This window comes from Pygoscelis adeliae, unplaced genomic scaffold (assembly GCF_000699105.1).
Source record: "Pygoscelis adeliae isolate BGI_AS28 unplaced genomic scaffold, ASM69910v1 Scaffold227, whole genome shotgun sequence".
Lineage (NCBI taxonomy): Eukaryota > Metazoa > Chordata > Aves > Sphenisciformes > Spheniscidae > Pygoscelis > Pygoscelis adeliae.
In genome coordinates, this window is record NW_008825100.1 from 2,964,182 (window position 1) to 2,976,175 (window position 11,994).

The window sequence follows — 11,994 nt, forward strand, 5'->3', positions numbered from 1 at the left end:
TGGAAAAAACTTGGCAGTCTTCAGCAGAGAGACCTCTGGCCCGGTGCGATGGCGTGGAGGGGAGGGGCACTGCGGGGCCGATGCTCTCCAGCGGGAGGGTGTCAGTGTGCAAGGGTTTCCCAGCGTCCATCTCTCATCGCTCCAGCCCCGAGCTTGCACTGGGACGGTGGTGGTGCATGAAGAGAAAGGGTTGGTTTCATTGTCTTCTGGACTTCTCTTGTAGCTAATGCAATGCAAGGAGGCCTCATGCGATGCTGAGGGGTGACCCTTGCTGCAAAGAGCACCTGGTTAGTCTCTGCTTTAACACAGAGACTGTTTCTACCTAGAATACAATGCAGCACCTAAAGCAAAGCACGCTGGCAGCCTGCAGTCAGAAAGCAATTAGAAGAAAGCTTCTAGCTTTGATAGTAGTGAATCACTGGGACAGTCTGTCTAGGGGAGCTCTGTGATCGCCCTCACCAGCGGTTATTTTTAGCCCGTGTGTCTGTGGTGGTGAGTGCCATAGACCAGACGAGGCCAGCTGATTTCTCCAGCACCTTTCACCAAGGGTCTGACAGATCACGAGACTAGCCTGGGCTTTTTAACAATCTGTTTCTGAAATGGCACCAGAAAGTCCTACGATATACCTTTGTGATCAAAGGGATCTGACATGTATTTTTTTCATTTCTGCTTGTTTTTAATTTTTGATGCAGTAATTTACAGGCTCGAGCTCCTGGCTATTTCAGTTACAGATGGCTTGTGGTTTGCTTCTCACGACAGGATGAGCACAGCCCTGCAAGCCATGCTCTCTCGGCTCAGGAACCATCATTCCTATTAGGAAGGACTAAGTAGATTTGGTGAGCCAGCTGGGCCTGCTGCCACAAGGCGGTCACGTTCCTGCTCGCCCTTGTCCCGGAGCTGACATCCCCCATCACCATTCTCTAACCCCTGTGCAGCATCCACACAGACGCTGCACTGAAGGATGCGGGCAGTTCAAATGCAGGTTGTAATCTGTAAAACAAGCAATGATTTTACATGTTTCTTTAATCTTTTTTTTTTTTCCACATGCAGCTTTTCCCAGCTCCACTCCAGACTCTTTCTAGGAAGATTGTACAGTCCAGGACCAATAGTACCTTAGTTGGAGTCTTTGCCATTATCCTGGTTTTTCTATCTGCCTTTGTCAACATGGTATGTGCATTATTTCCTTTTGATCCACTCGGTTCTGCATGGTTTTCTTATTGGTTCTCTGCAGCATTGTAACCCTTACAACCACTGGGTTTAATGTAATCCTGCCTAATGCTTACAGCATCTGAGGTCAGTTCCCTTTTGCTTTTCGGGCACAGAAAAGAAATGGGAGCCTGACAGCTGCATCCCTATAGCCCATCATAAGCCTGGCACCAATTTGTGCCCGTGTTCTTTTCTGATTCTTTAAATGCTTCTGCTCCAAGTACATAAGCCAAGCCTGAAGCGTACCCCTGCATGAGGGGCCGGCACGAGGCTGATGCGTCATTTATCTCCCACAATACTGAGTGGGACTTAAGTGTTGCGTAGGCTTTGTGCCGGCCTCCTGCACTGTGCTGCATCCTGCTCCAAGTGCAATAATCGCCTAACAGGGACTGTGAAGACTTTGCTTTGAGTTGCACTTTTGGGACCGGGGCAGTCTAGCTTTGCATTCAAACGCCGCTGCTGATTTCAGAGTCGGAGAGAGATGGACTGTTCTCTAGGACCCTGCAACTGCTGGTTTCTCACTTGTACAAATGGCTTGAAGGCTGAATGCATTTTAAAGAAACAACTTGAATATTCTTTACCCTGCATACATCTATTTCATTTTTTAAGACAGGGGGAAAAAAATGGAGAGATGGGCCTGGGGTTAAAGCCCTGAGCTTGAAGGTAGCTACAAAGACTTCACATGGCCCTCTGCTCCTCTCAGTTATGGCCTCAGCTGGGGCAATGCTGACTTGCACTGGCATGGAGAGGCTTAAACAGCTAAAAATCAGACCACTACTTGCTCTTGCCTCTTAACTATAGCTTCCCCTATACACACAGTGGAGATTTAGGAACAATTTTATGGTCTGTTGAGGTACTTGAATGGGAGGTGCTAGCTCAGTGGCATCGACACCCCACTGCCTTCCCCCACCTGCAAAGAGCTGGTGTGTGTTGCTGAGCACCACGCAGAAATTAGAGCTTTGTTTTTCTGCATAATGTGTGATTCTTTGCATTCGTGAACTGCTTAGTTCAAAATCAGCAAAATGGACAAACGGAGCAGCACGTGGAGAAGATCAGAATGGGCCTCTGCTGCTTCCTCAGCATAACATAGCACATCAGCCTTTGAGCCTTGCTGCTAAAGTCTTCCCTGTAGAAGGACCCACAGCAGAAGCTTTAGAGATGGAAGGGGAAAGTTATCAGTTCAGAAATTCCCGTCAACAGAAATAGAGCAACACCAGGACCTTATCACAGACAGCGGGATATATTTGTATGTGTAATATCTACAGCCCCTCTGCCTGTGAACCTTCAGACATAAAGTTGTACGTGAAGTTGAGCACAAAACTAGCTTTCTAGAGTGCACAGCCTGGATTTTATCAATTAATATTTTGGGGGAGAAAAAACATAGCTGTTGCATGTGCAGTAAAACATAAGCTGGTGATTTCATTTTGCATATTTTGCACATTGCTACAGCCATTTCCAAGGGGCTTTTAAATTGATGCATACTATTTTGTTTTCTTCTCCTTGTCTATGCCGTTGAGCTTAATACCATCTTTTTCTTCAGTTCATGTGCAGCACTGTGGATCTTGCCAGCTGCATGGCTGCAGAATACAACGTCACTCCTGACCGGGTGGACATATGCCTTATCACCAATCTGACTTCCAACTACAGCCTGGGCACCTTGCAGGGATTCTGTGATAGTCCTTTGCCCAACTGCAACTTTCCAGAGGTATTGCCTGAAAAAAATGGGTTGCAGAGCTTGATCTGAGAAGGGGCTATAAAACCTGTGTGATAAATCTCAGTAATTCAGAGGAAAGCAAGGTTGCTCCTGACTGACGTTATAGGACTGACACAGGCTACTATGAACAAACTTAAGTGTCTGAAGTTAATATCATGAGTCCACATTAATGTTTAAGTTCCTTCAGGGCTGAATAATCAGTAGGCCTTTATAACTGTTGGATCCTGCCTGTAGCAGGAGAAATAGCCTTTCTCCATGAAGTCCTTAATGGCATGCAGAACTGCAAGTCATTTCAAAAGTGTTTGTGGGTGCTCAGTGTTACTTGAAAATCAGTTCACTGAAAATCAGTGTCTAGTCATAGATTTAACCCTTCCCTCCATTGTTTTATGTCCTCATGAAAAACTTTGCTTTATGTATTCTTTTACTAGGTATAGTGGGTTCTGGCCTCAGGCAGGTTAGCAGCCCTCATAGTGGTCTGCTTCAATCTGCAAATGCAAATCCTACCTCTTCAGAACAACTTGTCTAAAAAAAAAAAAGCTTCTAATGGCAAAAAAAAAACCCAAAATATGTTTTACACACTGGTAGAATACTTTGCCAAAAAAAAAATCATCTTTTTGCATAGCTATTTAAGACCTTTGAGTTTTTAGGTCATGGCCATTATGTGTCCTGTCCTCTGGAAATTGAAAAGGAAAAAAATCTGTCTAGGATGGGGGCAGAATTTATGTCAAGGTCATCTGGGTTTATGGGAACCTGACAGATTTATGGCTGATCTGTTATCATCCAGATGTCCAAGGTGCTACTGAAAGCCCTGGTATCCCACTATTTTCATTTAACCTAACAGGAATATGGTCCCTATCTGATTCTGTGAGGTTTCTAAGACCACCATTACTGTGACTTTCAGCCCTGCAAAGGCTCTTAGTATGTCCACAGAAAAACCCAGGAGCTAAATCTGGCACAATGGAGAACTAGAAACAGTCTGTGCCCATCATGAGGTTGTCAGGAGTGCTGGTTCAGGACAGAGAAGGATTTTAAGCAATGAGGATCAACCATTTTGCATGCTGAGGATGCTATGGCAGCCTTGAGCCAGGACCTGCCGGTCAGTGGGCTAAGAAGTGAGGGGTCCCTCCCCTGCGCTCTGCAGGGCAGATGTTGGATCTGGTACAGGCGTTGTCTGTTGCTCCCAGTGTGCTTTCAGGAGATGGTGGGATCCTACCCCTCAGCCACAGGGAACATCCACCCATTTTCCAGAAACTGAAGAGTCAAGTTACAAGCTGTACAAGTTATTTTCTCTAATTTAATATATCAGTGATGAACTATTAATAAATGAGCTCAGAACATAAGCGTATTTCTACTTCAGCTAGGGCTTGCTTTTAACTGAAAGGATGGATTGCCTCAGGCATCTGATACAGCTTTTTTGCCAGAAATAGGCCTGTCCGGACAGAGTGGAAGCTTAAATCTTCACAGATTTGATAGCAGGAAGGTGATGAGCTGGATAATGTGCCTCTCTTCATTTTACATCCATGCTAGCTTTCCCAGGAGCCATAAATGGCACCTGCAGTCTGCAGTCGCATTTGAAAGCACTGGCATGCTAAACATTCAGCTCTCAGATTAGCAGAAGTTGCTGCCCCACCACCCAGGTGTGGCAAAGGGCTCCGCTACTACACATGTGCACACTCCTGCAACTGCTGGCAGAAAAAATGATCATGGTGTTGGGCATTGGTAGAAGTTTGTCCAGCCTGTAACTTGCCGATGGATTCGGTGTGTCACATCAGCAGGGGCAATACTTTCCAACTGGCCTCAAGTGGGTATCTGTCCTGGTGATGTGAATTGCTAATACCCTTGGTCCCGTGTATTGTGCAGATACGCAAACTCGAGTCCAGAATTCGACCTTAAAGCACAAAGTATTCCAGCATAACTGGATGATGCTTTCTGCTAATTCAATAACCGTGTCCAGGGCAAACCTACATCACAACCTTGGGTATATAGCTGCGAGCCCTATGCCTCTTGAGCGTAAAGCAAATAACGCCTGATGAAGAATGCAAGAGCTTTCCTCTGCATCGGTTCAGTTTTAACACTTAAATCTCCTGTAATGTGGGAGAATCCCACAGGCAGCCCCAGGTTTACATGTTTGGTCAGCTCAACTACATAACTCCCGATCCCTTTCTGTCCCTCTGTTTAGTTTCCTTTGTTTTCAGTTTTGATTTATCCAGCTGACATTCATCTCTCTTCTGTGTTTTTTCCCCTTTTTGTCTTTATACAGTACTTTACCTACAGTGTCTTACTGAGTCTCCTGGCCTGCTCTGTGTTCCTTCAGATCAGCTGTATTGGAAAACTGATCCTTATGTTAATCATTGAATTTATATATGTTCTCATTGTGGAAGTGCCAGGGGTCAACCTTTTTGACAATGCAGATCTCCTGGTTACAGCTAACACCTAGTAAGTGTCTTTCACTTCTGAAATCTTCATCTAATTTCTTTCACCCAATGATTTTAGTGTGGCATTAGGTGGACGGGAGCGCCGAGGCTGTGGTGCAAGCGAGGGAAGTGCTTGATACTAGAGAAGGCATGGCTGTAAACTAAAGGCTTTGTCAATGCTTCTCTCCACCTCTGAAGAGTAGGAGAACACAGTTCCCTTTAAGATCTTTTTAATGTGGAACTTGACTAATGAACTATCTATTAATAACAAAATATAACTGGAATCAGAGTGGATCTGTATTTCTTTTTCTTCCAGAAATGGGGAGCTGTAGTTAGTCATTCTCACTTATTCTGGTATTACACTCCCAAGAGAGAAATGTCTTTTCTCAAAAAAGCAAAAAAAACCCCTCCAACAAACTTGAGCTGGCTCAGGGATCTGGTAATGAACACCAAGACGTTCAGACATCTGGTATATCAAACCCAGGTTGGGGTGGTGGAATGGTGGTGTTTGTTATTTGGCTAGTGATCTCCTGACAGTTCCTGTTGGACACATGTCTGCATTTGAAAAGCCAGTATGACAGCTGGTCACAGCACAATTCCCAGCAGAAGGGCCTGGGCTAAATGGGAGTAGACAGTTGCCCTTTTACTTACAAAAGGTAGTTTGTCATTACCAGGTCACACATTAATCATGGTGGCAACCTCCTTCCACTGACATGGTTACCTCTCTCCTGAAGGTCACGCCAGGGAGGGAAATTTGGCACATCCACAAACCCGCCCTCCTCCACAAGTTTCATTTCTCACTGGGAGTTGCGTTGTTGCGTTAACTACTTGTTTTGATGATTTCCCCGTGTAGGTAACAACTGTTCTTGAATGTGAGTCAATAAAATAGTGATGTTGTCTAAAGGTGAACATGATGCTAGGATGTATAATAAGGAGAGTTGCCTGTAAGACATGAGAAGTAGACCATTACTCTACTCAGGAGTGGGAAGGCCTAACCTGGAATATGTTTTCCGGTTTGGGGCAAGAAGGCAGTTCACGATAATGGAGAGTCCAGAGCAGCAAAGAACAATCAGAGATCTAGAAAGCACCAATTTAGGTGAAACATTTGTCAAGGATGATAGCTGTGGTTGCTCCTGTCTTGGACAGGAGGGTGGCTGAGAAGATTCCCATGGTCCTTCCCAGTACTATCTTGTAGGTTATGAAATAGCTTGTGTAGTTGCTCAAATTTCTTGATGGTCATTAATCCCTTCAAGCCGGATGCACCTGGTTACTTCTGTCCTTCACATAAATATTCCATGATTTTAGCATTCAAGTGTGCCCAGTAATAATTAATGGCGGTATGGCTTTTACTGCCATTGGCAGTAATCACTTAAATTATTTTGTTAACTCAAGCGAATGAAATTATGTAGGAAACCCCATGGAGCTTTCTGTGGAGGTTATGGGGAGAATGAGGTTTCCTTCCTTTTTTTGCAGATGTTATGTATTCCAACAGTGGAAACTATTTAGCATTTTCTAACACAATTAGAGAAATAAAAGCGTTTTATATCCCAAATATAATTTCATTCTTGTAAGTCAAGCACTAAGCGAAATTACAGCAATTAGAAGTCTAATTTACGTCACTTCACAATCAAAATGTCAGTAATAAAGTGGAGAAGGTTAGCATGTTTTCCCAGAAATAGCTTTCTGTTATGCTATATTATCTCTCACTAAATGATATTTGTTTTGTCCGGAGAGCTCCATGGACAGCTATTTATTGTCCCAATGTCTGGCAGTCCATTTATGTATTGTGGGAAATGGGAGCTCAGCACGTAGTTCAGAGCTGTACCTTATTGTCCAGCTGATATTAAAAAAAAACACAACATGACCTCATACTACTTTAATTGGGTGCCCGTTGTAGCTACATAATTACTGTCTGCTCTGCAGCCATTATGGTACTCTGACTAATTAGAAGTGATGCAGATGTCACTTCACACTTCTGTGTACAAACGAACCCAGCATGCAGGCAACTGAAAGGCTGATTATAGCACATTGGGAGTTGCTAGACTTGACTGCCGCGATGCACCAGCGTGGTGACACATGAAATATAACTGGATGCACAGAGCTACTACCATATTACCTTTTCCCTACGCAGAAGATAAAACTAATGCATTGGTTTTAAAGATGTCATGGACCAATGTGATCTTCCAAGTTGAGTTCCTGCATAGTGGAGCCCAAAGAGCTTTGCCCAGTGATTTGTTCATCAAGCCCATCATTTCTGTTCAAGCTGTGTTTTGTGATTTAGAGGGCTGTCTGTGCTTGGCATCGTGGCTCTGAGAAGGGAGATGCTCCTGTCCTATGGGAGCTGTCCCCAAAATCAACCACCTTTCCTGCTAAAAATGTGCACTTAACTTGAGCGGAAGTGTATTTAGCAAGCTTCTCTCTGTGTTACCTTCCAGTAATTAAAAAGCCATCTGCTACTGGAAATGTCTGTCCCCTGGGGGAGCCACCTACTAATGTAACGCCATTATTGCTTGCATTGGGCATTTTCACTTATCCAAAGCGTTATTGTAAATACTGGGTTTGCTGCATTTCATAGTCTCTGCTGAAGATTTTAGAGCAAGCGTAACACCCACAGTGAGCTACAGCCCATCATAAGACAGAGGGATAATGGGGGGCAGTCAGTCATCCTTGGCCAGGTAGTGATTTAGGGGAGTAGGGGAATCATGCTGCATGTGGGAAGTGTCTCCAGCTCCACCTAGATCCAACCTTTAGGTGGGAGTCACGTCCCCAGGGTTCCCAAACCAGGTCCACATCCAAGCACACATGTTCAGTGCTGGAGCTGGCCAAGAGGCTGTGCAATAGATCGTGTGCGAGACAACGGTGGGTTGCAAAATCGGTGTCAGAAGAAATTCCATGCTCAGAGCTGTAGAAAATGTCTCAGAACAAACAAGGTTAGAGAGTCGCTATGCTTTTATTTTTTAATTTTATGCCCAGTTAGGCTCCCTTGGCTATTTCAATTTTGATGATTTGTATCTCTGATGATGTAGCGGGAGGTTCCCCCCAGCCCCAGAAAACTGTGGCCTGAAGCTCTCGAGACAGTTGTGAGATTCTTAGGCTAAAGATGTATCATCTTAGTAGTCTGCAAAGCTGTAATTGCATCAATGACACTACAGTAATTTTACCACTGATCTCTTTCTTTCCATTTAAATAGTGTTTGAAAAGATCCATGTACATGGTTCTCAGCCACCTAATAGTCCACCCACACTTGAGAAGAAACCCAGCAGCATTAAGCAATTGATCAGTCAGGAACTCAGACAGCTACTACCTACCAGAAAGCTCCTTTCCATCCTTTCACTGTGAGAAAAGCACACCATCTTCTCCAGCAGCTCTGCTTCATATGAGTACTTCACGGTATTGTGAATAGTAATAGCAATCTGCATAAGGGTTTTCTTTAGTGCAGTCATGTGCAGTACCCATAGCTAGGTACAACACTGGAGATGAGCAACTTGCAGAAGAAGGGAGTAGTGCTAGAGTTAAAGGAATTAAATGCATCTCAATACTACAATAAATGGGGAAGAGAGGAGCTATCCCTCACAAGATATTAGCCCAAAGCTTCCCTCTTTAGATCAAATTTTCCAGCTTGACCTAATGAAGTAGTGATGGATGCACAAGCATTTGCTAAGCATCCCACACTGACATTAAAATCCCAAATGATTCTCTGACTCTTAATGCTTCTTAGATATTTTAACCACATTAACCATGTTGCACCATCGCTGGATTTTTGAGTGTAGCTCAGACAACCTCCCCCCCCCCCATCTTTTTGTAGTTTTCTGCTTTAAAAGGGCTATAGCCCCACACAGTGTTAGAGGTGCCACATTGCAGAGGTGCTGTTGAATGGTGTACAAGGACGAGTGCTGGAGGGAGTCAAACACTCCACTGACCTTGTGTTTGTGGTTTTTTTCAGCGTGTCGCCAAATGCAACGTTACCATGGTGAGTCATTTTGGCATGAAATATTTTTATGGGGTTTTGTTGGTAGGCATTTTCTGTTCACAAGGTGCAATATCAGCATGTTGACTTACCAGCGGTGTCTGGTATTTGACTATGTATTGCTGTGAGCTGGTGCAACACAGTGCAAATGCCCTAAGTGGACTGAGTATTGCCCTTTTGTGTGTGTAGCTACTCTCAGAGCATCCTCTTCCTGCGGGACTTATGTCAACTTGCTTTACAGAGCATCTCATAGAGCTTACTTGTAACTACAAGTCAAAAGTTTTATCAAAATAATATTTTCATACTGTGTAACTCTAATTCAGCTTTAACAGTTTTTATTTGTTGCTTGTCAGAAGGGATGGGAATGTGTCTTAGTGCTCTTTTCAGCTTATAGAATACTTACAAAATAAAGGCCGTCAAGAAGTGACTAATTAGAGAAGCAGTAAGCATAGAACAGTTCCAGACTCAGGAGGCTGGGGAAACCAGTGCAGGAGACACAGTGAATACAGTCTGAAGAGCTCTCAGCATCTTGGTTTTGCCAAGCATAGTGGTGGCTGAGCATGTATGGCCATTCTTTTAAAAATGGCTTTTATATTGATGTTAACCCTTTTTAAGAAGTTGGATTAAATTTCCAATTTCAAAGTCCTGCTTTAGAAACCAGCACCTATGAGCCAAACTCTATAGCTTTTTGCAGGTATTGTTTGTCTCTTTACCAACACGTGCTTTGAGGGGAAAGAATAAAAGCCTTTTCTTCAGAGGTTGGTTAGCCTTAAAGAGGGAGCTGCGGAGCATAGCTAAGCTGTGTTCCTCCACACCGAGACTAACTGGGAAATTCTGCTCTTTCATTTGCTGCAGCTCTGCAGCGATGACACGAGTCGCGCTGAAGATTGTGACCCCTGTCATCATTACAGTCTTTGTCCTGGCGCTGTACTTGCATGCCCAGCAAGTGGAATCCACTGCAAGGCTTGATTTCCTCTGGAAACTCCAGGTTAGTGGGTGTTTGCTGTGTTGGAGGAATACACATAGTCACTGGTGTTAATGTAACTGAGCTATTCACTATCGAGTTGAGGAGTGTTATAAAGTGCCTTTGAATTTAATCTGGATCTGGCATATAACTGGGCATGCTAGTAATGCTCTGCTCTTCTTTGGTACTTTGCATACTCACTTGCTTCTCATCCTGGCTATTTACTTTAACCCCTTGTTTCCTTGTAAATGCACCTTGGATGGTCCCCACAGTAAAGGGTTATAGATCTGAAGATCAAGGTTAATGAATTTGGGCAACTGAGCCTGTCACCGTTGCAGGAACCTGTAATATAACACAATTTTTATAAATACAAGCAGCTCATATTCACTGCTGAATGGTTTCCCAGAGTTCAGTGAGCTTTAGTTTGCTGTGTTCAGGGCTGTGAAAGATTCATATTTGCATTTGCATTCACTTTCTTGTTAAGCAGTGGGAACTGGCTTGATACCCAGCCTTCATTAGCCCCTAGGCAGCAGTATTGGATAACCAACACACTACAGATAATGCCACACTGTACTCCTGTCCCTGGGTTCCGTGTTAATGTTTTCACTACTTGTGCCCATGAGTGATGCTGGGGCATCGTATGTGATTCTCAAGCAGCACCTTGGATGGTCCCCACAGTAAAGGGTTATAGATCTGAAGATCAAGGTTAATGAATTTGGGCAACTGAGCCTGTCACCGTTGCAGGAACCTGTAATATAACACAATTTTTATAAATACAAGCAGCTCATATTCACTGCTGAATGGTTTCCCAGAGTTCAGTGAGCTTTAGTTTGCTGTGTTCAGGGCTGTGAAAGATTCATATTTGCATTCACTTTCTTGTTAAGCAGTGGGAACTGGCTTGATACCCAGCCTTCATTAGCCCCTAGGCAGCAGTATTGGATAACCAACACACTACAGATAATGCCACACTGTACTCCTGTCCCTGGGTTCCGTGTTAATGTTTTCACTACTTGTGCCCATGAGTGATGCTGGGGCATCGTATGTGATTCTCAAGCAAGCAGGACAGGTCTCAGCTCTGCCCAGGACTCATTGCTGGGCGACTGCAGGACTGCAGGTTTTATATCGATTTTTTACCTTCTGGATGGCAGGACATCATTCTAATAATAGGTCTCAGTGGTTTGAGTAGGAGGCACTGAGGAAGCACCAATTAATTAAAGCTCCTTGGGAAGCAGATAAACATTGTTATTCTCATTTATAAATGGTAAAACAATGGAAGGGATGAGCCAACTTGCCTGTTCCAGGTCTGGGCTCAGCTGGCCAAAGCACTTTTGTTTCCCCAGGCAGAGCCAAGTGTTTTCCTTGTTCTGTCCAGACATACCACCATCTAAAGGGTCCTTCCTTGTTTAATTTCATTTCCAGTTTCAAATGTCCTGTTTCAGAAACCAGCATCCACGAGCAAAGTCGTAAGTGCTTTGCAAGCATTGCTTGTGCCTTTACCAATATGTACTTAAGGGATGTGGGGAGGTTATCCCTTCTCCCCTCACAAAGTGGGGCTGGAGAGTATGGCTGAGCTGTGTTCGTCCACGCCAAGGCCCAAATGTGCCAGGAAAGTCTTTCCTTTTTTGGCTCCAGCTCTCCAGCAATGACAAAAGTCACTGGAAAAAAGGATTTGAAGAAGAGCCATTTCAAAAGCCTGTGCATTTTGCCTGGTGCCTCTGCTGAAGTGGAG

The 11,994-nt window shown here is 44.1% G+C and overlaps 1 protein-coding gene across 1 annotated transcript in view; it reads left to right on the forward strand.

The window, feature by feature from the left end:
* Positions 1 to 11,994, forward strand: part of ADCY5 (adenylate cyclase 5) — a 230,146-nt gene that overhangs the window by 213,643 nt on the left and 4,509 nt on the right. Inside the window, 5 exon segments of the mRNA XM_009327174.1 lie at positions 1,051 to 1,167; positions 2,747 to 2,911; positions 5,181 to 5,356; positions 9,278 to 9,304; positions 10,157 to 10,289. Of these exon segments, the coding sequence (XP_009325449.1) occupies positions 1,051 to 1,167; positions 2,747 to 2,911; positions 5,181 to 5,356; positions 9,278 to 9,304; positions 10,157 to 10,289 (618 nt within the window).